Genomic DNA, 27662 nt, shown 5'->3' on the forward strand with positions numbered 1-27662 from the left:
GCTTGTATATCTGCTATTTTCAACAGTTAAAGCAGTCAATAATTCTAGGTATAAATGGGTTAACCATTTAAACCCACTATACTTAGTAAATAACTGTTGGAAACTATTAGTAACACACTGTACTGTACTGGGATTGAGTTTTATATCCACTTAACCATTTAAATCCTCTATACTTAGTAAATAACTGTTGTAAACTATTAGTAACACACTGTACTATACTGGGATTGAGTTTTATTACCACTTAACCATTTAAATCCTCTATACTTAGTAAATAACTGTTGGAAACTATTAGTAACACACTGTACTGTACTGGGATTGAGTTTTATATCCACTTAACCATTTAAATCCCTCTATACTTAGTAAATAACTGTTGGAAACTATTAGTAACACACTGTACTATACTGGGATTGAGTTTTATATCCACTTAACCATTTAAATCCCTCTATACTTAGTAAATAACTGTTGGAAACTATTAGTAACACACTGTACTATACTGGGATTGAGTTTTATATCCACTTAACCATTTAAATCCTCTATACTTGTAAATAACTGTTGGAAACTATTAGTAACACACTGTACTGTACTGGGATTGAGTTTTATATCCACTTAACCATTTAAATCCCTCTATACTTAGTAAATAACTGTTGGAAACTATTAGTAACACACTGTACTATACTGGGATTGAGTTTTATATCCACTTAACCATTTAAATCCTCTATACTTAGTAAATAACTGTTGGAAACTATTAGTAACACACTGTACTATACTGGGATTGAGTTTTATATCCACTTAACCATTTAAATCCTCTATACTTAGTAAATAACTGTTGGAAACTATTAGTAACACACTGTACTATACTGGGATTGAGGTTTATATGCACTTAACCATTTAAATCCTCTATACTTAGTAAATAACTGTTGGAAACTATTAGTAACACACTGTACTATACTGGGATTGAGTTTATATCCACTTAACTCATTGAGTGCCAATCCCGAACTAGTTCGGCTTTATTAGCGTATCGTAGTGTGCCGATCCCGAACAAGTTCGGCTTTTAAAAAAAAAAAAAAAAAAAAAAAAAAAAAATTTTTTTTTTTTTTTTGAAAAATTTTTTTTGCATTTTTTTTTTTTTTTTTTGGGACCCCATCAAATCTGGTGAACATGATTTCAATCGCGATTTTGCATGTTCCACCCCCATACAACCCCATCTAACATACAGGGCAGCCATTTTTGTTTACATTACATGTAAAACATAATGGCGATTATCTCAAGAATGCCTGAACGGATTTCCAATCGGATTTTTTTGTTTGAAAGCTGTGAACAAACTGCACAAATCCACTCCAATGCAATCCAGGATTGCATTGGATTTTTTAGAGCTCATTCTTCTCTGTTTTTTTCCCATGCATGAGGTGTGCAAGGTTTAATCATGGCTAAGTTTTTGACGAAAATAAGGCTTCTAAAATGCTTGGTAGCCAATAGCTAACTTCAAGCTAACTTCATCCTCTTCCTGTACATGCACAAAGGAAAGTGTCCTTTCCTTTGTAAAAAAAGTCATGGCTCCAGGGCTTGGGCATGCATTACCAGCATATCTCTATTATTCTCTGGTCACTGGGCGCCCTCTAGTGGTGATAGGCTGGCACTCAATGAGTTAAAAGGGAGAACCAGGCATTTTCAACATTGAACCATGTCATTAATATACCTTTGAGTTGTTATGTGGAAATAAATTTAAAAAAAAGTCCCTTCCCTTCTGTGTTGCCTAGAACTGGAGGATTGATTTTGGGGTTTGGCTTGGCTTTGCAAGCCAAACCCCAAAATCAATCAATCCGCCAAAAACACAATGAAATCAAAAACACAATTAAATCAATAATGGCAATTATTTGTGTGACAATTAATCGTCAACTTAAGTCATGACAGCCCTAGAGATGATGTGTCAAACTAAGTTCTGTACTCTAGCTACAGTACCATTTTCTCACCCACCTGGAATGTGTGTGTGTGTGTGTGTGTGTGTGTGTGTGTGTGTGTGTGTGTGTGTGTGTGTGTGTGTGTGTGTGTGTGTGTGTGTGTGTGTGCGTGCGTGCGTGCGTGCGTACCTGGAAATCTTGGTCATCAATGCCAAACCTCTCCCTGAGGTTCCTGAACACCAGGGGGCAGTATTCTTTGAACTTGAAATGGCTTGGCATGTTCTCCCTGCACACACACACACACACACACACACACACACACACACACACACACACACACACACACACACACACACACACACACACAGACACACACACACACACACACACACACACACACACACACACACAGGGACGTGCAGAGAATGTTAGAGAGGCAGGGGCTGACACGTCTAAAAAGGGCCTTTGGTGAAAATATAGAAAATAGCAGACCTCAAAGCTCACACGGTTGTGAGCTTGGAGGTCGGCTATTTTCGGTACTTGATAACACACTAAACTTAAGCATAAAAAAGACAAGACTGGAGATTTTATACACAGAGAGGGCAATTATTTCAGCATAAGATTCAGGAGAGTTTGGACAAGGCAATTCTCTTGAATGCTGCAGGTATGGCATGGCACTTTGCATTTCTTTCACCATAGTAAAAACTGCATTCATGGTCTGGAGAGGGCACTTTTTATTAGGGATGTTAATTGACGCATTATTTGCGAATTGACGCGTCGAGGCCGAAAATCGACACGTCGATCGACTTTTTTCACTTTTTTTTCGCTAAGCAGCAGCTGAGAGGAGAGCACAACGGCGCATTACTTTAAGCAACACAACTTATGCAGCTGCACCCATCAGAACTTGCATCAAAGCCCTAATAATAATTATAATAAATAATTGCTCTTCCTTGGTTAGCATGGAGTCTGTTCTCTAGAGACTAGAAGCGGAGTGACAAAGTCCATGGAACGTAGTGGGAGCGCTCTGGCTGGCACCCCAGGCTAGTGTATCAAATGTGGAGCTTTGGTCTGCCTCGCTCTCCCTCCCGACCGTGTCTACGGGTGTGTGGCATTAACGACGAGCAGTGTATTTTGTGTTGTGTTTTATTGTCAATCTTGACAAAATCACGACAGATTTTTTGACTCATACTTTTTGAGTCGCGGTGAGCATGAGTCGATTTTCGAGTAGATTTTCGCAGGGGCTCAAGCCCCCTTTGATGTCTATGTGTGCACACTCACTCACACACACACACACAGCGGACAGAGCCCTCCACATAAAAGTCGTAAACGTTTGGCGCAACCGTATCGGTGCACAAATCACGGTAATCATAACATCTTTATTTGTCAAATAGGAATTTGATTTTGGAGAACAAATGCAAGAGCAGAGAGCATTCCTATGACTTTACAAGAGAATGGACTTTACAAAGACATATCAGATAGTCAGCCGCAAAAAGACAATAAGTGCAAGATAAAACGCAATAAAAACCAGACAAAGTAGCTTGAAGGGCAGACTTTAAAAGGACATTTTAGCTTGAAGGGCAGACAAAATCACAAATCGTTGCCAGCCTCCAATCTCTAAATTTCAACTTTTTATGTTCTTTCATAAATTAATGCCCTACTTCACCATACAAGAGTAGTGAAAAGATTTAGATCTACTGCTTGCAGATCAGCTACTTTCAAATGTTAACTCATGGGGTGCCCACGAGGTGTCTACACCCCAATCTCTTTGATGTCACTGGAGGCCCACGACGTTTTGACGTGTTTACTGTATTTACAGTATTAACTTTAAATCTCACCGTTAGGTTGGGGCTACACATGGATGTAGCCCATTAGCCGCTAGTCGCTTCGAGTCGACGCTGAGAGCATCGCGCGGCCGTTTTTCTCCATATACTCCAATGCATTTCCCCATCTTTAACGCCCTTTATCTCTGATGTTTGTTTTATGGCTAAAACTGTGGCGGGGTGCGGCAAAATGTCCAAATTTTGATCGGCAATGAACAGTTATGATCAACACTGGTCCATACAGAAAGTTACACAACAACATCCTGTCTCATGTGACCAAGTGACGTCATGACGCATGCATTGACGCAGCAGGGCCGGATTCAATACAATGGTGGTGGGCCTGGGCAGCGAGAGGGGATAAATGGGGCTCAATCCAGGGGCACCCGATGTGTTAAGATAAAAAAGGGGGGGGGCACTCGGGTGGCGCAGTGGTAAAGTCCCTGCCCACTATTCACAAATAGTGATTTTTAGTATTCGACTATTCGACCCTAAAGGTATTCGTAAAGTCAACTATTCGTGGGTGAAATATCCTATTTTTGTAATCTGATAAATCATTAAAACGCTCTTTTGCAAGCCTTGAAAACAACCAGCAATTACTGTTGTAGGCGGGACAAAAGGCAGGGTTATACAGGGTTCCCACACATTTTTACCAATTAATTTCATACTGGTCATTGCATGTATTCATACGGGCTGGGGAGTGTCAGAGGGGGGTATTGGGTGGGAAGAATAGGACGAAGGCTCTACGTCCTCCTGGTAGGGGCTCCTCACTGGCAGGTGAGCCAGTAGGACAGGGTTCCCCGATTAGTTTTCCCCAAGGGCCGAATTATGTCTAGGGTACCAAGCCGAGGGCCACAACATTGAATTATGTCTAGGGTACCAAGCCGAGGGCCACAACATTGAATCCTGTCTAGGGTACCAAGCCGAGGGCCACAACATTGAATTATGTCTAGGGTACCAAGCCGAGGGCCATAACATTGAATCCTGTCTAGGGTACCAAGCCGAGGGCCCAGGGTTTCCTGCAGCACTTTACAGGCCAGGCGCCCCGCCCGGCCTGAAAACCCCCCCGCCCCCCCAAGGGTATTAAAAAAAAAAAAAAAAAAAAAATTTCTCAAAAAAACTTTTTGGACCTCCAACAATGTACTAGGCATGATCGCGATCGCGAAATTGCATGTTTAACCCCCATACCAACCCTATCTTTCAAACATGGCAGCCATGTTTGTTTACATTTGAAGAAAACACAAGGGCTGGTATCTCCTGAATGCAGGAAATACTCAAGTAAAGTGCAAATACCTGAAAATCTCCTTTGTACAGTATAAGTACAGTACTTAAGTAAATCTACTTAGTTACTTTACACCAATGTTTCTTTTTTTTTTTCTGTGCTGTAGACTTCTATTTATATGGCACGAGTGCTGGTTGATTAACCTGGGGGAAAAAAACAAGTTACACTGTCCTGTGAAAAACGTAGTTATTCAATGTTGAATAAATGTGAATGATAGCATGTAGTTGTGTTTTCCGTCATCATGGGCACATTCATGTGTTTTTTATAGGGCAAAAATAAGAATTAATATAAAAAATTAAGTGAATTAATTACTCGAAATAATTAATTAATTATCAAAAAATTTCGGCGCACGCGCTTTGCGCGTGCGCCATGATATCCCCCCCTTGTCAAGACTTTTTCCTGCAGGAAACCCTGAGGGCCACAACATTGAATCCTGTCTAGGGTACCAAGCCGAGGGCCACAACATTGAATCATGTCTAGGGTACCAAGCTGAGGGCCACAACATTGAATCATGTCTAGGGTACCAAGCCGAGGGCCACAACATTGAATTATGTCTAGGGTACCAAGCCGAGGGCCACAACATTGAATCATGTCTAGGGTACCAAGCTGAGGGCCACAACATTGAATCATGTCTAGGGTACCAAGCCGAGGGCCACAACATTGAATCATGTCTAGGGTACCAAGCCGAGGGCCACAACATTGAATTATGTCTAGGGTACCAAGCCGAGGGCCACAACATTGAATCATGTCTAGGGTACCAAGCAGAGGGCCACAACATTGCAGGGGGCGACGGCGGCGTTCCCGCTACTCCAGCGACAGTTCAGATATCGTCGTTGTCGGGTGAAAATCTTGTATGTCCAAAACCGTTTTGCATTTATCATTTTAAAAATGATTTAAACTAGTGAAAACAGCCAATCTACAAGCACACAACGCCTCACACCGCGAAGCGTTGTGTGCTTGTAGATCTGCTGTTTTCACTACTTTTGTGAGACGGCCTTGAATGATGAAGCAGGGCTTTACTTTGCGAAATAACGTACAAATTTGGAGATACGAGGTTTCCACCCAACAACGACGATATACTAGTGTTGTTGCTGATCTTATACCACCATTATTACTGGGTTTGGTGGGGGCCAGACAGTAGCCCCCCGCGGGCCGCAAATGGCCCGCGGGCTGCCTATTGGGGAACCCTGCAGTAGGATACAACTGCAGTGACAACCATGAAATGTGCGTGGGGAGTAATTCATTGATTTGCATAACAACTAAAACAAAAAAAAGAGCATGTTTTGGACATACAAGGTTTCCAATGATATTCAGATGAAACAGAAATGTGTGTGTGTGTGCGTGCGTGCGTGCGTGTGTGCGTGCGTGCGTGCGTGCGTGCGTGCTTGTGTAATCTAGGCAGGGATTAAACGGTGACTCACTTGTTGAAGAGGTGGTTGTCCACTTTAATCTTGGAGTAGGCCTTGAAGTCATCTGGCATCAGCATGATGGGAATCTGAACATGGCTTAGCTCGTTTATCTGCAGAGAGAGAGAGAGAGAGAGAGAGAGAGAGAGAAAGAGAGAGAGAGAGAGAGAGAGAGAGAGAGGGAGGGGTTAGGGATGCTTTTGTCACTTAGGCTTGTTTTTTTCATGACTACAACGTAAAATGTAATCTAGAATAGATCTGCATCTTAAAGGTGATACACCATGCATTTAAAAAGTATTTATGTCATATTGTTTATGTCCCAAACACGTTTTTCAAAAGGTTTGAGGCTAAATTACCTCTCCTGAATAGAGAGCCGCTCTCCTTTTTGAATGGCTCTCAGAGCATTTTCAGCTGCAGTACCACCTTTGGCCTGAACTGCGCCACCCCCCCCCCCCCCCCCCCCCCCCCCCCCCCAAAAAAAACCGGCCGTCGATGACGTCATCGACGGCAGCAAATCTGGACAGCCTGTTTTGAGAACCCGTGGGATGCTTTTAACCTCCACCTTCCCAAAACCAGAGAAAGACACAACGGTCTGAAATGGGACTTTGTGAGGATAGAAGGTGCTAGTGGGACCCCAAAAAAAGGTTTTAAAATAGGAAAAGTGAAATTTCATGGTGTATCACCTTTAACTAGACAGATGCAGGGGGTCGTACAAACATATCAGAAAAGTGTCTCAGGAGGTAGAGCGGCCACTTAGGAACCGGAAGGTTCCCAGTTCGATCCCGGGAGCCCCCAGAGTTAAGGTCTTTACACACTGCCGTGTTTTTCGGGCCGAATATCGGAGTGAATTTCGGAACACATAAATAAAAAAAAATCAACCTCACTTTATGTCATTATGTATGTTATTTTCATATTTTCATTATGTATGATTTTTCCCCGATTTTCGCAACTGTTGCCACTGAGTCCCTTGCTCTCTCTCTCTCTTTCCTCTCTCTCCCTGGCCTCCGGATTTCGGATTTCCAAAACGCAACGAAAACACGCAGTGCAGTGTGTAACCAGCTTTCATGTCGTTCACAACAGGCCGTTTGGTTTCCGCCTAAAGCGCGGAAACCACTAGAAGAAGCGGCGTCGCTTTGATTTGGTTCCCCCCGTTTGTTTCCCCAATCCCTATTAAAATGCTCGAGTAGCCTAGTGTAGTCTTGCCAGTCGCTACCAGTTGGACTAAAAGATACATATACCAAAAAAAAAAAATCAAAAGCAAAACCACTCTGCATCAAGGAGTTTATTAGGTAGGCCCTAAAAGTGTGTCCTTGAGCTAGGGTTGTTCGATTAATCGATTTTTAATCGTAACCCGGTTTTTTTCCTTTGGACGATTTAAAAAAATGGAAATCGTAAAATCGATTTTCACTTTAATTAGGGAAATTCTTACTCATTGGAGCCTTGCACGCGCAAAAGGTACACAGCCCCGTCCTCCTAAAGCAGGACGACAAGGTCCGACACCAAATTAATACTACTTTCTATCTGATGTGTCATTTCTTTGATGCGCGTTTAGCGCACGTCAGACTGAGCAGAGTTCACCACCGCACTGCGCTCACTCGCGATGGTTCAAGCAGCAAACAGAACAAAACGCTGCTGAGCTGGTAAACTTACTTACTTGTTGTAGTTTGAAAAAAGCTTATTAATTCTGTGTTACCCACCTACTGACTGTAGTCTACTCCTACTCCTACTGTCCCTGTCACTGTGTTAATTTTGCGTCGGGAAGCGAAGCGCTTCGCCTCCGTTTACAATCAGTCAACATCTCCGTGCATGAGTGGTGCAGGGCAGGGGCGTAGCCAGGAATTACATTTTGGTAGGCGAAATGCCTACCAAAATGCCTCACCAGCCTCCAAGAGCTGGCTTGTTTTGGCTGTTTTGTCACTCACTATTGATAATGAAACACTAAGGACGCTAAGTTGTATGTGATTGTTGCACAACTAAAGTTATTATTATGAATACCCTTATTGTTTTATTGCATTTTGCTATTTGGCTATATAAAAAAAAACAAAAAATGAAACAATAATGAAAAAAAAAATCATTTCCTTGCATTTTTTAAATGAAAACAAAATAGTTGAAACAATGTATTATTCTTTTAACAAAAAATCGAAATCGAAATCGAAAATCGGGATTTCAGAGAAAATAATCGAGATTTTATTTTTTGGCCATATCGAACAACCCTACCTTGAGCACAGGGGAATATTTTGGGTTAAAACTGAATCCGGTTTGACCTTTCTGGCAAATTGTAGTCCTTTGAGTACTACAACATGACGTTTTGTGGTTTCCGCTCCAGACCGGTTACAAACCCCTGAAAAGTGAAGTGATCCCAGACTAGTGTGGAAGTGTCCTTGAGCAAGACTCTGAACCCCTAACTGCTCCCATTGAGCAGGTCGGTGCCTTGCGTGGTGCACTGCTCTAGACTCTGTCAACTCCACCTGAGCTGGTCTGTCTGTACCTATTTATTCCACCTACATACATTCCATCAAATCCTTTCCAAAAACGGGCCGATCTACGAGCTCCCATCACTTAGTGCTGCAATGCGTTGTTGCTATTTATTTGGCTGATGCCAAATGCTGGGCTTCAAGTGGTTAAAATCCAAACTAAAGCTAAAATAGAAAAACACTAAAGCAGGAGTTCTCTCTGAGAGAGAAAGGAGGATTATTCAGCTCCTGTCTCACTTAGCAGTGTGTGGGAGGAGTCTCACTTAGCAGTGTGTGGGAGGAGTCTCACTTAGCAGTGTGTGGGAGGAGTCTCACTTAGCAGTGTGTGGGAGGAGTCTCACTTAGCAGTGTGTGGGAGGAGTCTGACTTAGCAGTGTGTGGGAGGAGTCTCACTTAGCAGTGTGTGGGAGGAGTCTCACTTAGCAGTGTGTGGGAGGAATAGTAAATCAAGGCAAGGGGAACAGGGTGTGAGAGCTGCAGTAGCACCAGCATCATCACATCCACAGCAACACTATGGAGAGGAGAGGAGAGGAGAGGAGAGCTGCATGGGCTTCAAGAACTTCTGGGGCTCCTTTCTATAGAAACTATAGCACAAAAAGAAAGGAAACTTGACTTCGGTCCATTATATCTGCCGCCGACCCCCCATCTCAAAATGTTTTGTTCCGGGGACCCCCAGAAGCAAAGATTTGTGTAAAAAAACGTTTGCTTATTATTATTTTTTAAAATATATATTCAAGGATTTGAATTTGAAAAAAAAATAGCGGATCTACAAGCTCGTAGCGCGGCACAAATTGACCCCTCAAAATAAATAAATACATACAAATTAAGATGAACTCATGGTTGCTCAATGATTGCTCATGATGGCTCAATTAACTACGCACGCGCACGCGCACACGCACACGCACACACACACACACACACACACACACACACACACACACACACACACACACACACACACACACACACACACAGAGAGAACCCCAGGAGGGAGGAGATCATGAGGCAGAGTTTCCATTTGGAGCTGACCACCCCCCACCCACAACCTGTCACACACATGATCCACAGCCCGGTGTGTGTGTGTGTGTGTGTGTGTGTGTGTGTGTGTGTGTGCACGTGTGTGTGTGTGTGTGTGTGCACGTGCACATGTGCGTGTGTGTGCGTGTGTGCAGTGGTGTGTTCCAGGGCATTCATAATAATCGTAAACCGCGATTTCTTTGGTCACAATAATCGTGACATTGAAGAAGTTTGACCACAGCCATCACACCCACCCTCTGCTCACTTCACTGTCTCCCCATCAAGCTTCAGGACTGAATACATGAATACATGATCTCCCTTCTGACTCATCAGTGCATCCACGGCAATGCTCCCCCCCCTATAGCCGGGGAGCCACAGGCCCAAAAGCTCAAAGAATAGGGTTTTACCTGTGACGTCATGACATACTTTTTATTTTAGTTTTTTCTATTCATTTGGGCATTAACTCATTTGCTGCCATTTTAACATTGTACTGTAAGGGTTTTCTGCCATTTTGTATAATGGATATTTTTTTTTATATTTACATTTTTCCTAAATTCTGTTTTTGCATGACAATGTCATACAGTAATGAAAATGAAAGAAGACAAGCTCTAGTTTCACCCAAAAAATATAATTTTGTATTTACGATGTACCATTCTATAGTTATAGCCATTTCAAAACCCTTGTTTTTTGATTTTCCGAGCTTGAAAATCAAATGAAATGGAGTTATTTAGGTTTTTGTGAATGGTCTATTTTCAAGCAGATAAGTCACTTGATATCTGTCTTTATGACCTCAGGCCTTATCAGATGAGTGTAATAAGTGTAATTGTGTATAACTGGAATTGTGTAATAGTGCTGTAATAGGTCACCTCTTGCCCTTAGGGCGTCTTACTTCACACTAAGAGAAATACGCTTTTTATATTGGACTCCGACGGGCCCACGATGGTCTACTCTGCAGTACCTCCTCACACACACACACGCGCACACGCACACACACACACACACACACACACACACACACACACACACACACACACACACACACACACATTTGATTGATTGATTGATTGATTGATTGATTGAAGACTTTATTAGAAGATTGCATAGGAAAAGGTACAGTTTCATGACGGTACAGTTCACTGGTACAAGGTCTACTAAAAGGACACACACACACACACACACACACACACACACACACACACACACACACACACACACACACACACACACACACACACACACTATACTGTAGGCTATACACACACACATGTACATAATAGCAGATCTATATTATATATATATATATATATATGTGTCTAAATATAGGTCTATATATATTGCTAAGTAGTAAAAGCAACTGTATCTAGACCTATATGTTACCCATTTTCAACAGTTTTTATTTTATTTGTGACACTTGCTTTGGCGAGAACCCAGCAAACAGTTCTTCTGTACTTTGCGTTTTCTCATGCCAATAAAGCTCCACCGAATTGAATCGTTTGGGATCACGTTACTCACTGAGTGTGCAGTGTTCAGGTCCTCTGCGCGGTCCAAGTGACTAAAATGGAGCACTCCCTACCTCCGGTTCAGCCAATCACAGGGGGCTCGGGGGGGACAGGAACTTGTACAAGTTTGGGTATCCGCAAGACAGCTGATCGAACATGCTGATCACAACACACAACACATGGGGAGATGCAGGCGCGCGATGGATCGATATTCACTTTCTTTTCAGTCTGTGCACATGCACATGCACATGCGTTGCGTGCGTGATTGCGCTTGCATGCACATAAGCCGACATGCTGTGTGTGGGGAAGGACAACTTTAGGAATGGAATGGTTGAAAACAAAACTTTAGTCTTACTCCACTGTTCCCGGTGGGATCCACTTGTTTCGGAAAGCTGGAGCAGACACGGAGAAGACAAGGCTAACGCTTGACGACGAGGATGTCTTATAAGTTTTACCGACGCGAATGGAGAATGGAGGAGTTTGTGGTCAGCCTCCGGACACGACACAGAGGACATTGGTCGCTTGACCAGGGCACGGGGGGAGTCAGGGACATCTACTCTCTCCCGCGAGCAGTGCCTTATGATCGGGATTTGGTCGAGGGGACCCCCGCTGACGTGAGGTGAGGTTTAGATGTGTTATATATTGTGTTTGTGATGGTTTATTTTGGTTGTTGGCTGCAAATCTGGACAATAGTTTGTTGTGGAGACTTTGTCTTGTGTAGGCACATAGCAGATTATGGCTTTTGAAGTGAAAATGTCACGGGATTTTGTTTGATTTATGAAGAACGGTCTCATCGAGCTGAACTGTTAGGCTAGCCTCTGCTTGGGGGGCTTCTGACATGCTGTCATTCAGATTGACTTCAGGCGACACTTGCATAGTAGGGCAAGGGCATTGGTGTTGGAATGGGGGTGTGTGTGAATGGCATGCATGTTGGAGTGAGGGGATGCACGCCTGGAAAAAAAAAAAAAAACTTCTGACGTGCTGCCATTCAGATTGACTTCTGGCGACACTAACATAGTAGGGCAAGGGCATTGGTGTTGGAATGGGGGTGTGTGTGAATGGCATGCATGTTGGAGTGAGCGCCTGAAAAAAAAAAAAAAAAAAAAAAAGCTTGGAAAAAAAAGACGCATTCTGTGTGCTGGAGGCTGCAGCGTATGTGCGATATGCCTTCACTGTACCTTCACTGTAGGTTATGGGGAGAATTAGACACTTTTATTGAGATTTATACATTTATTACACTCTTGTTTTCAAACTTCAAACTTTGATGTGTGATATTTTGGGTTCCGTATATAATAGAAGGCCCAAACTTTTTCAGGGGCTGGGGAAGAGTGTAATTTAGCATTACATAATTTAAAAGCACATTTACGGGATTTACGGGCATGGCAGGGCCGTACAGCGGAAAATTTACGGGCGCTACGGGCATCGCGGCAAATGAGTTAAGGTACACAGAATGAGAGGCCTACTCTGCCGGAAACTCTGCGAAAAAAAGTTATGGATATTTGAATATGCACTCCATCGACTCCAAACTCATTCAGTAACGAGTTAAGGCCACTAGGGGTCACCATGCCAAAAGGAGTTGTCTCGTTCCTGAACGAGACAACGAAGGGTTAACTGTACGTGCAGCTGCCTGCCCTCTGAATGACCCGAGACCATACGTCACCCCGTAGTGAGAGAGAGAGAGAGAGAAAATGGCACGCGCTGGTTGCATTGATTTCCATTCTACTCTGAAACATAAAAAGGGCTTTATCTATGAATGAGGTGAAAAGAACGGCGACACTTTACCGCGATGGTCGGCCACGGTTTGGATTTGAGTTTCGCGAGCGTTTGTAAACAAATGGATTATCTTCCTCAATCGTCAGTGGACACCCACGTGCATACGCACGAAGCTTCCGAGGCTCTTCAAAATAAAGCGTGAGTGAACGGCGGCAGCAGCAACAGCTAGAAATGTTATAAACCTGAGCATCCCATGTGTTAATAGGAAAAACAAAAATTTGGAGTATGTAATGACATCACAGGTCTTCTCTCATTTTGGCACAGTGGCTCCCCGGCTACTATACTATACCTCAAAGAACTTCTAAAACCACAGCCCTCCACTCCAACACCAACCTCCTCCTCCTTGCCCCCATGACTAAGCCCAGCACCATGGGCGACCGGGCATTCTGCTGCACTACCCCACGCCTGTGGAATGTCCTCCCCGACCACTTGAGAGCCCCACAATCTACCGATGCTTTTAAAAATGGACTCAAAACATACCTTTTTAACAAAGCTTTCGCTTAGGCTGTTTTAAAAATCGTTTTAAGCCAAGTGGAAGGCATTAATGTTCACAATATCAATGCCATAATCGCCAAAATCTGCACTTTATTTAAAGAGGTGGTGCCATAGTTTTGTACATTTTCTGTTCTGTATGTGTCTATGGAGTTAACATTAGTCTAATAGACCTCCAGGTGTGGTTGTGCAAATTTGCCTTCCCTGTGTAATTTTGGTTTCTTCCTGAAAACTGAAAGCCTCTGAGCCTCTGATTTAATGACATCATAACATCAGCCCCTCCACTTTTACCAAACACCCAGCACTGTAGGTGTGGCTAACTTCAGCTGGGTCACCACCCACCTGACAACCAGGCATACTTAATGAACTGGTGGGTGTGGCCACATAAAAACATAATTTTAACTCTTTCTGTAGACTTTTTTGGAAAAGATCCCCATCCGGAATCAAAGGGGGTACATTTTCTATAATCACATTTTTGTCTTAGGACAAATACAAAAACAATACATATATATTATTGAACTCAAGTCTCCATGGCATGAGTAATCAATAGAAAAAAAGTCATTTTGCGGGTGAACTACTCCTTTAAGCCCTATAAAAACAACAACAAAAAGAAATGTGTTGCATTCGTGATGACGCATGTTGATCTGCTATTTTTGAAGAAAAAAGAATTGCCTTTAAAAACATGACCAAAACAGGGACGCCACACCGGGCTGGAAGTGGTTAATAATACACAGTGCACTGTGAGAGAGAAAGACAGAAAGAAAGACAGACAGACAGACAGACAGACAGACAGACAGACAGACAGACAGACAGACAGACAGACAGACAGACAGACAGACAGACAGACAGACAGACAGACAGACAGACAGAGTGTGTGTGTGTGTGTGTGTGTGTGTGTGTGTGTGTGTGTGTGTGTGTGTGTGTGTGTGTGTGTGTGTGTGTGTGTGTGTGTGTGTGTGTGAGAGAGAGAGGGAAAGAGATTTGACAAAGGGAAGACTCAGAGAGAGATAGAGAGATGAAGAGCGGCGCATATCTTCGCTGTCGGGCAGAAACCTTGTATCTCCAAGTTTCACGTGTAAGTTTTTTCGTAAAGTAAAGCCCTGCTTCACCGTACTAGACTTTCGGCACAAGACTAGTGAAAATAGCAGATCTACAAGCACAAAACGCCCGTGTTGTGTGCTTGTAGATCGGCTATTTTCACTAGTTCAAATCATTTTTTTTAAATGATGAATACAAAACAAACGGTTTTGGACATACTGTACTCAGGTTTCCACCTGACAATGACGATATGGGAAATACATTTAAGGAGCGGAGAATCCCATCTGTGTGGGATGAAAGTAGTGTCCAGTCAGTCAGTTTGCTGTGTGTGTGTGTGTTCTGTTCTCTGTGTGTGTGTGTGTGTGTGTGTGTGTGTGTGTGTGTGTGTGTGTGTGTGTGTGTGTGTGTGTGTGTGTGTGTGTGTGTGTGTGTGTGTGTGTGTGCGTCTCAGAGTCTTGTGGTGACAGGCAGAGACGCCACAGCCAGTGCTGCTGCTACCCGGGCACAGATGCATTGTGGGAGCTCGCCGGGGAGACGTCGCCTGAACAACAACAAAGGCCCGTCTCACACAACGCTGGTAGGAGGAGGACCAGGCCTCGTGCTGCTGTTGTGTTAGTATGCACGCACGCACGCACACACACGCACGCACGCACACACACACACACACACACACTCCATTGATTGAAATACAGCCATCAACTCGCAAGTACACTCGTACGATACAGACACTACAATATACGTATACCTGCAGCTACAGTACAATACATGCTGCACAAATACACATGCAAGCAGCCAAGCACACATGCATGAGCCCTAAACAAGGGTAGCTCGATAACCCGATAACAGATTTATAAGAAGGGAAAATCTTCAGAAATAGTGTCATATCCTGGAATAAATTCCCTACCAAAACGGAAAACATTCCTTGGGGTCAAGGCGGCTCCCACAAAACTTTGAAAAGTGATGACTCATCACTAAACAATAATTGTATGGGGGCTGTTTCTACCCCAAGGAATGTTTTTTTGTGCAAAACAAATGCTTGCAATGGATTCAGAATCATGAAAAACCCATAGTTTGACCCCTCAAATGCTACTCAAAGCATATTTATTTTGGTGTGTTTTATCCTGTATAGTTAATTTAATGGGACTCCAACTTTCATCAGCTATCAAGGATTCTCCTAGGGAAACTGAATTTCAGTCTTTGTGGGATGTGTTACTAGACACCTTTACAAACACATTGGTGAAGAAATGTTTTGGTAAGGAATTTATTCCAGGACTTTTTAAGATATTCCCTTCTTATTATTGAGTACCCGCTATCAATAAGCTTTGAGCTTATCAAGCTTGTTATCGAGCATAGCGGCCCATGATGTCATGTTTACAGTATAAAGCCATTTAACACTTATTGCACACTAATGAATGATTGTTTTAATGATGTTTGTTACTTTTGTCAATTGTCATCTTCATAGATGGTGGTCAGCCACAAACTCACAGTCGCAACAACTGGCCAATTAAAAAAGATCCCAGTTCTGTTCTGAATTTGTCGTCTCATATCTTTCCACGAAATATTAGAAAACACTCAATAGTGGGCTCGATAAAAGCCCGGCTCAATAAGCTGGATCAATAAGGTGCTCATTATCAATAAAAATTAACAAGCTCCAATATAATCGATAGTTTATTTGCCAATACTGTATCGATACTTCAGACTGTAGTATCGCGATACTTTGAGCAAAATAAAATATGTTCCCATGCATAGGAACCAATGGTAGAAGTCCAGTCCTGACACTCCGCTGCCTCTAGATGTCGCTGTACTATAGTAGCTACTTCCCCTTCCCACGGTTCAGTGAGCGAAGTCTCTCGATAAAATGGTTGCGAACGACGAAAACAACTACATTAGAGCAGCGCCTTCAGCTTTTAAAGATGATATATCGCAATAGTATTGTATAGCAAAGATTTACAATATATTGTGATACTATTGCATCGTGACCCAAGTATCGTGATACGTATTGCATCGCGAGATTCTTGCCAATATCCACCCCTACTATGCACGTGTGCACGCACACACGCACAAACATACATGCACACACACACACGCACAAACACACACACACACACACACACACGTGAAATGTGGTGTCTATGAGATGAAGGCCATAAAAAATTGCTGATTATTTTGAAGGTTACATCAAGAAGGTTACATTACAAATGCAGCACACACACACACACACACACACACACACACACACACACACACACACACACACACACACACACACACACACACACACACACACACACACACACACACACACACACACACACACACACACACACACACACACACACATGCAAATGTGGTCTATGGTAGGATATACGGTACAAATTTCTCCTTGTTTTTGAAGGTTACATCACAAAGGTTACATTATGAAAGCAAATTGATAAAAATGCAAAAAGAACACATAGCGGACACAATCTAATTCATAGTCGCCGGTGGGGGGAAAGTGACACTTGATTATGAAATGTAACTTATGATGATACAGTCTACACACAAATACATTTTAATTTAATTGTGTGAGAATGACCACCAGGGGTTCCAGGGGGTCCCCAGCTAAATGTGTTTTAATACAGCATCACTCTCATTTTAACCCCTTTAATCATATTTTATATCGTCACTGTCGGGCAGAAACCTCGTATCTCCAAGTTTCAAATTTGTATGTTCTTTCGCAAAGTAAAGCCCTGCTTCATCATACAAGGCCATCGCACGAAAGTAGTGAAAACAGAAGATCTACAAGCACACAACGCCCCCGCAACGTTATCATCAATTTTAACATAAATGGGACCATATTTGCACAAAACGCATATCATGGTGATTGAAAGGTAGTTTTTCACTAGCGACAGGAACCATAAAGTATTTATGACGACGTTTATTAAGGTTAGGAAATCAACGAGGAAAATGAATGGGGTCCAGTGGAGAACACATTTTTTTGGTACTTCGCGGGTGGAAAACAGCGCAACTAGCGGACATACATGGGATCTTTCTCTTCACGGTGGAGTCTGTTCTCCTCTATGGCAGTGAATGCTGGACCCTGAAGCCAACCCTGCAGAAGTCTCTTGACGGGTGCTACACCAGAATGTTGCGTGCAGTACTTAACATCAGTAAGAGTGCACATGTTACCAACAAGAGCCTGTATGAGGGAATAACAAGGGTGAGCGAGAAAATTGCTGCCAGAACAATGAGACTAGCAGGACACTGCCAAAGACGAGAGCTTCCTGCCAGCAAACTGGTGCTGTGGGAACCAACACATGGGCACCGGTCACGAGGACGTCCCACTATAACATACGTGGATGTACTCAAGAAAGACGCAGGAGCGCAAAGCACCAACGAGCTGGCCAGATGTATGGAGAACCGGGATGACTGGAAGCGACGATGGAAGGCTCGTCTGAGGACGACCTAGAGAGAGAGAGATGGGATCTTTCTCTTCCGGGAAAGCTTCATGAATAATCCAGCCAACAACACCCCTGGTTCAGTACTAAACCGTGTGCGTGTTCTGTTAGAAAACTAAATAATTAAGCACTCTAAGCGTTGTACAAGGCCTTCCCTCCCGTGCCAGCCCTGCACAGAAGACACACGCGTGTCCTCGGGGTGCTCTGACATTCAGCCTGGCACGCGGCAAACGAGCAACACCCAGAAGGGAAGGCATGGCCTCCGGGAGGAACACAGGCAGGAATGAACGTCGCCCCCCAAAGGACTGGAGGACTTTTCCCCACTAATTAGGTCTACACACCCACTCTGTCTTGTTGTTTACCTGCTCTGGGGATACTGTATATCTAGACCAGTGGTCTCAACCAACTACCACCTCAGAAAATATCTGTGTCTCCAAGTACCACCATAACTGATGTTAAAGACCCAATGAAATGACTATTTTGGGTATTTTATTTTGAAGTTTCAGTTTGAAAAGGAAGCCTGTGTGTTTCTGAACCAATCCGAGGGGACCAGCCCTTCAGGCAATGGGATTTAAAATCTAATGGGAGTAATGGGAGCCAGCAATGGGAAACAAACAGGTGAATGTAATCAAAGGTTCATTTATATTCAAAAACTCTATCTATGTCATCACTTTTTTGAATTTCTGTTCACAGGAAGTAATTAAGAATGGCCTATTTAGGGACCTTTGATATAAATATACACAGAAATTGTTTATTTTCTATTTTTTTGGCATCTAGTGTTAGGTATGGCCATATTATCACTACAGATATGCTCTAAAAGTGTGAAAAACATGTTTTTGATTTCACCCCGTCTTTAAAATACAGGCACGTAGACCCCATCATAGGAGGTTAATTTGACAAAAAAAGGGGGGGGGGGGGGGAGATGGGAATGACATGTAGCAAATCAGGACTCGAACCCGCAACACACTAGACCCAGGCCTGTTCATGTTTTTGAGTTGTGTTGATTGCCTAAAGGCAAAGGCTCACATTCAGTACACCTTTCAAGCCTTAGTTGCAGGTGCAGGAGAATAGCGGATCTACAAGCACACAAAGTGTTGCACCGCAATGCATCGTGGAGCTTGAACACCGGTTATTTCCGCAGCACACAGCAGAGGCGGTAAAAGAGAGGACGACTCAAATGCTTCGTCCTTAAAGGAGTAGTTCACCCCCAAAATGACTTTTTTTCTATTGATTACTCATGCCATGGAGACTAGAGTTCAATAATATTTTTTGTTTTTTGTCGCATTCCTAAGACAAAAATGTTATAACAATAAATTTACCTCCATTCGTTCCGGATGGTGACCCGTTTCGAAACGGGTCACCATCCGGAATCAATGGGGGTAAATTTACCATATTATTGAACTCTACTCTCCATGGCATGAGTAATCAATAGAAAAAAAGTCATTTTGGGGGTGAACTACTCCTTTAACCTTGCAATGAACTTCGTAATAAAGATAATCTGGCAATAAAGTTCATGTATTTTCAAAGCCTGTTGCCAGGGACGTGCTGGGCCCCTGATTCAGCCCGGGAAAAAAGAGTTGGAGAGGCCCTCATTGTGATTTGCCATTTCAGATCATGACAAGTGACAAGCCAGTGGGGCAATTACTGTACATTGAGTTATATTTCGTCGTTGTCGGGTTGAAACCTTGTATGTCCAAAACCGTTTGTTTTGTATTTATCATTTTAAAAATGATTTAAAGTAGTGAAAACAGCCGATCTACAAGCACACAACGCCTCGCACCGCGAGGCGTTGTGTGTTTGTAGATCTGCTGTTTTCACTACTTTTGTGCAACGGCCTTGTATGATGAAGCAGGGCTTTGCTTTGCGAAAAAATGTATACATTTGAAACTTGGAGATACGAGGTTTCTGCCCGACAGTGACGATTTACTTTGTTGGCCGCCCAGCCCCCAAAATGGAACGAAGGTCGACATGTTATCTTTAATTTTTTCCTAATGGCCGGCCTGGACCGGCCGGGAATGCACCGGCCGTTCGGGAGTTGTCCTGCTTTTCCCAATGGCCAGCACGTCCCTGCCTGTTGCTGACACCGTATGTTTACAGGGGTCCTGCGAGGACAATGAGGATTTAATTGGGGGCAAAGCAAGAAAAGAAAAGATAAAAACACGCGCGCGCACACATACACACACACACACACAACAACAACAACATCAACTTTGAATGGCCCCACACTAGCAGGAAACTGGGGGGGGGAACGGAGTGCCTTCATTAGAGATGAATGGGTGTTGCAGCCAGGGCCAAAGGGATCTGAAAACCAACCGGCGTGAAAGGAAAAGGGAGAGCCGTCCGCACGTTATTATGGCACCGAGTTCTCCGTCGTGATGGATGGATATCGTCGCTGTCGGCCGGAAACCTCGTATCTCCAAGTTACAGATTTGTATGTTTTTTTGGCAAAGTACTTCATACAACGCACAGAAGTAGTGAAAACAGCTGATCTGCAAGCACACAACGCCTCGCGGTGCGAGGCGTTGTGTGCTTGTAGATCGGCTGTTTTCACTAGTTTCAATCATTTTTTAAAATGATAAATGCAAAACGAACGGGTTTGGACATGCAAGGTTTTCAAACGACTACGACGATATGAAGAAAAAGGAGAAAGAAAAAAGTGATGCCAAGATCTCAAGAAAAGATATCCTCTACTTGATTGTATGTTGGGGGGGGGGGGGGGGGTTGGGATAAGGGGGATTAATTGCTGGAATGTTGGAATGTGTTTCCCTCTCTCTCACCCTTTCCTCCTACTGCTACTGCTACTGCTACTACTACTGCTACTGCTACTACTGCTGCTACTGCTGAAAGTCTGAAGACACAGGCCTTATGGACGGAGTGAGTCACACTGCCTGTGTTTGTGCTATTATTATGTGCTGAGACATACAGTATTAACCCATTTAGAGCTGTTAAACCTAAACGTTGCTACACCTTTAAAGCCGGGAACGCCTCTGTGTCATTACTTGCACCAGCAGGGGGCGCAAGTACCGCGTCCGGCTGCATGTGGAGGTATGTAAATGGTAAATGGTGCATTTATATAGCGCCTTTATCCAAGGCACTTTACATAGATTGTGCATTACATTCAACCATTCACACACACATTCATACACCGATGGCGGAGGAAACCATGCAAGGCACCAACCTCCTCACCAGGAGCAACTAGCGGTTCAGAGTCTTGCTCAAGGACTCTTCAACACTAACTCTGGGGGAGCCCGGGATCGAACTGGGAACCTTTCGGGAACCCTCCGTGTTCTAATGACAGTTTCTCTACCCTTGAGCCACTGCCGCCCCATATGTACAAGGTTCATTTTCAGGAAAATGAGCTCAAGTGGAGTTAGGAGGTTTTGACCGAAGCACTTTTTACTACTTTCAGCACACATTGACACATAAACGTAAAGGGTGTTCAATAGCCCTGATTTATGCAAAAAAGTCAAAAACCTCAAAAATGGAGTTGGGAGGTTTTGGCCAGACAGTGACGATATGTATATTGGTGTCTATGTGTGTTTAAGCCCGTGGCCCAATCAGGGACCAGCATTTCTGGCACCGTCATCATTAACAGCCAATGAGGGACCAGCATTCCTGGTGATGTCCATGGTGAGCTCACCTCATGGCGCGCTCTGCTGGCGCACAAGTAGGCCATACATGGCCTGTACTTGTGCACAAGGAGCAAGTTGGCACCTTGACAGAGTGCAGTTCTAGTTTTAGTTGTGTTGCTAACTTGCTGTATACAGTATATCGCTGTTGTCGGTCAGAAACCTCTTGTTCAACCTCCATATTCTACGTTTTATTTTTGTAAATTAAATTACCGCCTTGTCTCGCGTGGCCAGACTGTTGACTCCGTGATTTGCAAATGCTCCCGTCATACAGTCTGGGGTAACGTAAGAAGAACGATGAGTAACCGTTTAAAGCGGAAGTGAAGCCTCCTCGTCACTTCCGTTTCCGTCTCACATTTATCATTATATAAATAAAAGTCATCTACATATTTAGCTTGCTGCTTATCAGAAATGACATTTTAAAATATATTCTCATGAACAGAAATGCCAGCTTCCATTAGTCGTCGTTCAGGAGGTGTAGTTCCAGACTCTACATAGCATTCAGAGATTGTGGAATAGTTGTCTGGCTACACAAGACTAATTAACGTCCTACTTGATCATACTACAGCGACACACAAAAGCATCAAAAGTAGCAGATCTACAAGCTCAAAACGCGGCGCGTTTTGAGCTTGTCTATCTGCTACCTTTGAACTTGAATCCTGAAAAGTCACAGTTTTGGACATGCAGTATGAGGCTTCCACCCTACGTTACCTGGCAGATCATTTATTCATTATTCACGCTTAAAGGGAATGAATGAACTGAAGACGGAGCCTTGACACCAGAACGTGCTTATAGATGTTTCTACTCAATAAATACATTTATGCTCAATGATGAATATATTGTCTATAATATATTCAGTGGTTCTCAACCTTTTCAGGCCGTGACCCCCAAAATAATCATATTTTAACTGGGGACCCCTCCACCCTAAAGAAGCACTATCAGTTAAGGCATTACATTTTGTATAACATGGTTCTATTGTGAAAATAGCAGATCTACATGCTCACGCGAGGCATTGTGACCATGTAGATCGGCTATTTTCACAATTTCTGCCTCTAATATTTGACAAATTGACCAATATTTAATTTGTTATTTTAGAGGTATAGGCTATTAAAAGGTCCTTAAATTGTCACTTTAGAAATGTGCAGATCCCCTCTATACATTTAAACTTTATGCTGTTTTTTGAGCGATGGTCACAACGCTCCTATACGTGGCCGTGTGTGTGGGTCTGTCTGTCTGTCTGTCTGTCTGTATGTCTGTCTCCGTGTCCGTAGCCTGCAGTAACCTTTTCTGACCACACATGTTAAGGGAGGGGCGCTGTTGCACACACACACACACACACACACACACACACACACACACACACACACACACACACACACACACACACACACACACACACACACACACACACACACACACACACACACACACACACACACCACCGCCGCTCAGTTCACACGAGTATGATTTTTGGAGCCGTGGGCGGAGCCCATGGTCTCCCTCTGAGAGGCTTTGTGTGTCCTGTCTCACCAGTGAGAATTGTCCCGTTGAGTTTTGTCCCGTTGAGTTCGAACAGTACCTTTTATGACCACACATGTTAAGGGAGGGGCGCTGTTTTCAGGCCAGGCACACACACACACGCACACACACACACAGGGGGGAACACATAGAATCAAAAACATAGATCTGGAAGTGCTCAATTTCACGGCTCCACTTCGAACCAAGGTTTGATTTTTTCTTTTACTGTTGAGTGAGAAAACAATGTAGCACATTAAATTAATCATCTGGGGACCCCCCAAAATAATTTGGAGACCCCCCTGAGGGTCCCAACCCACAGGTTGAGAACCACTGCATTAATTCACACAGGTTATTGGGTTCTCTCTCCCCTCTCTTTAGCCTGATCATTGCTACTCTAATGTCAGTCTTCATCTCCTTGCAACTATCTTCCTATCTTCAGCCCAGTTTCACACCGCAGCTTCCTGTTTATCGCCATGGTAACCAAGGCTTGTTTTCCGGGGCCTTCTGGGTAGCGGAGCGCTGTCGAGCCCTGTGGTGGTGTTGCCAGATTTTGCAGAGAGAAACAAGCATACCGGGTCTATATTCAGGGTTCCCACCCATTTTTACCAATTAATTTCCAAACATTTTCCAGAATATTTAACCCAATTTCCAGGACTATATAACAATAATTCAGCTCATTAACAAGTCGCTTACTCCTATGCGCAATGCCCAAAGACAGGTAGTGTATGCCAGTGGTTCTCAACCTTTTCAGGCCGTGGCCCCTGAAATAATCATATTTTAACTGGGGATCCCCCCACCCTGATGAGCACTAAGAGTTGAGACATTTTGTATAACACAGTTTGTGAAAATAGACGATCTAGATGCTGAGCATGTAGATCTGCTATTTTCACAATTTCTGCCTCTAATATTTGACAATTTGGCCAATGTTTAATTTGTCATTTTAGAGTTATTAACAAAATCAATAACCAAAGACAATGCATAGCTATTTTTTCCAGGACCTTCCAGGACCCTTGATCAATTCCAAAACCTTTCCAGTACTGGAAAAATATTTTTCTAATTTCAAAATATTTCCAGGAATTTCATGACCGTGGGAACCCTGTATATACGTAAACAAACAAGCCCAAAAGAAGCGACTATCAAGATCAGAGTTTAACCACTTTGAACTATGATCAGCTATTTGAAAATAGGCGATCTACAAGCTCGCTGAATGTGCCATTTTCAACAAAAGTCGCACATTGTGAGCTTGTAGATCTGCCATTCTGAACAAAAACACGTGAAGAACACAATATTGTGCGGGCGGGGCCGGCGGCCGGCGGGGGTCCCTGGCAAAAAGTGATTTTCAAACGGGGGTCCCACAGACAAATACAATGCCTTGACATGAAAATGGTTGAGAACCACATAAACAATATTTAGGAAGCAAGCCCCACACGGTTGCGCAGTGGTTAGTGCTTCGCCTCACAGCTAGAAGGTCCTGGGTTCGATTCCCGCAGGGGGACGCTGTGGGCGCTGGGGGCGTGTTCCTCCCTCCGTGTCATCAGCGCCCACACCCTAGGTGGGGTCGGCGATAGGGCCTTTCTGTGTGGAGTTTGCATGTTCTCCCCGTGTCTCCTAGGGTTGATACTAGGGTTGCCCGATCCCGATCACGTGATCGGATCGGCCGCCGATATGGCCGTTTTTATAAGATCGGAGATCGGGAAAAAAAAATCGGAAAAAAAAATTTTTTTTTTTTTTTTTTTTTTTTTTTCAAAAAAATATTTTCTGGGAGTACTGAAAGTTACAGGTAAGGTGAATGCGATATGAAATGTAAGCTTACCATAATCACAGTAATCCTTAATCATTTTCAATCATATTCAAGGGCTTTTGGAGAAATGAGACAGACAGAGCACTGCAGAGGGAAGGTGATTGTGTCAGACTCTGTGTACAGCTGGCAGCTGATGCCAATAATAAGTAGTAATTGGCCCCTTGCTAATGGATCAAAGGAAGGCAATTATGTCTCTCTGCACTGTCAACTAGCTCAGTGGTTCTCAACCTGTGGGTCGGGACCCCCAGGGGGGTCCTCAAATTATTTTGGGGGGGTCCCCAGATGATTAACTTAATGTGCAACATTGTTTTCTCTCTCAACAGTAAACAAATCAACATAAAGTTTAAGTGTATAGAGGGTATCTGCACATTTCGAAAGTGAAAAATTAAGGACTTTTTAATACCTCTAAAATGACAAATTAAACATTGGCCAAATTGTCAAATATTAAAGCCAGAAATTGTGAAAATAGCCGATCTACATGCTCACAAGAGCATGTAGATCTGCTATTTTCACAATAGAACCGTGTTATACAAAATATACTTCCTCAACTCTTCAGGGTCGGGGGTCCCCAGTTAAAATATGATTATTTTGGGGGTCACGGCCTGAAAAGGTTGAGAACCAATGAACTAGCTGCTACTGCATACTTTTAAAGCAGACTGGTTAATTGGTTCTTAACTTATTTTGTTTCAACTTTAAAAATGGCCAATGTTTTACCAGTTTTTATATAGTTTGTTGATTATTTTTGATGCTGTAATGGTCTATTTTATTTTATTTTTTGAGGTATTAAACAGGTTTTAAAAGTCCTTAAATCGTGACTTCACTGCCAAATTTCAAAGGCCACACCAAAGGTCCGCTGCACAATGATTGAGAAACACTGCACTAGTAGGCCTATATCACTATACACTACTCATAAGCTTTGTTTTTAATTTGTTGATTCAGTGCTGCACTAAGTGATAGAATGAATCGAATTTTTTTTTCTTAATGCCTTGCCAAAAGATCAGATCGGGAAAGATCGGGATCGAATCGGAAGCAATAATATTTGATCGGTATCGGATCGGGAGCAAAAAAACCCTGATCGGGGCATCCCTAGTTGATACCCTAAAAAAAACATGCAGTAATCCTGGTCTTAATAATGCCTCCCCCTGGCCAGCCTGATAGAGGGGAAAGGAATTGGTTGGAATAACGTGTTCCTTCCACGTGATACGTCCAAACCAGGGAAATCCCCCCTGTCAGGTGAAAAGTAACAACTTGGACTCCTCATGCATTGAAGGAAGCATGAGGTCAGTCCGTTGTCTCCCCAGGCGCAGCAGAGGGAGAGCAGAGCCCAGGATTACATAGGCAATTGGCACTGGGTGAAAATGAGTTGCAAAATCGTGGGATAAAAACTAACACAATTAGTGCTGCAGGGTATGAAGGGTTAACTTTTCTTTGACGCCACGCAGATCTGCCCATTAGCACACGCTCTTATTGTGAAAGGCCTGCCTGGAATGTGTGTACACACACGGACTGTTGAATGACATCAACGATTACGTCATCTAGTCACATGACATGTGTCATGTGACAGTGTGTCATGGCGGCCGCCAGGCTTGCCTTGCTATTGTTGTTTGGAGCTGTGCTTTGGGTTTAAAAGTCTTATTTGGAGTAAATGAAGTCTCTTTATGGGCCTCTCCATTGACTTAACATGGAGGAGCTTCACTTCGCGTGCACGCCCAACGTGCATTTTAAACAAATCGCGGACATTACCGATGCGGCCGCGACCGGAGCTACATACTGTAAGCATTAATACATTTACTGTAAATACAGTAAGATTGACGGTGAGCGCTGTCAATGGCGTCGTGTAGTAACCGGTTTTAATGACGGTGAGGATCGTCAAGGGCAGCAGAACAGTTAAAAGAGAAAGGAAGCAAGCCCCAAATATGCAACTACATTTTACCACCAAAATTTTACAAACGACTTTTACAGAAAAAAACAAGCCCCCGAAGTGGCTTATAATAATCAGACTTGGCAACAGTGCTGTGAGGCTACGTACTGTAGGACAGGAAGTGGACGTGTAGTGAGAGCAGAGCGTGAGCTGCTCAGTCAGCATGGCTTGTTATCAACGTGGAACACAATGACATAACATACTGGAGAGTCAGAGACAGCACTGCTTCCTGTCTGATAATGCTGACAGCCAGTGATTGAAGAACTGAAGCACTCACATTTATTCACTTAACCTGGAATTATTTGATGCTTTAGCTAGTGTTGATTTCGTCGACTAAAACTATGACGATTATTTTTTTTGTCGACTGCGTTTTTTTCACTGACAAAGACTAAATTAACTTTACATTACAGGAAAAAAAAGCAAAAAAAGAATCTGCTTTAAGTAGCATATGAGGGGTCAAACTAAGGGTTTTTCATGATTCTGAATCCATTGCAAGCATCTGTTTTGCACAAAAAACATTCCTTGGGCTAAAAAAAAACTGCCCCACAAGACTATGGTTTAGTGATGAAAAGTGATGAGTCATCACTTTTCACACATTTGTGGGGGCCGTTGTAGCCCAATTAATGATTTTTATGCAAAACAGATGTTTGCAATGGATTC

At 43.2% G+C, this 27662-nt stretch overlaps 1 protein-coding gene across 1 annotated transcript in view; it reads right to left on the reverse strand.

Annotated features, from left to right (window-relative positions):
• The window catches only part of pip4k2aa (phosphatidylinositol-5-phosphate 4-kinase, type II, alpha a), a 130546-nt gene that overhangs the window by 57052 nt on the left and 45832 nt on the right, over positions 1 to 27662 (reverse strand). Inside the window, exons 2-3 of the mRNA XM_080752188.1 lie at positions 6419 to 6516; positions 2088 to 2184 (exon numbers count right to left, since the gene is read on the reverse strand). Of these exons, the coding sequence (XP_080608314.1) occupies positions 2088 to 2184; positions 6419 to 6516 (195 nt within the window). The remainder of the gene's footprint in view (positions 1 to 2087; positions 2185 to 6418; positions 6517 to 27662) is intronic.

This window comes from Nannobrachium achirus (assembly GCF_963921795.1).
Source record: "Nannobrachium achirus genome assembly, chromosome: 21".
Lineage (NCBI taxonomy): Eukaryota > Metazoa > Chordata > Actinopteri > Myctophiformes > Myctophidae > Nannobrachium > Nannobrachium achirus.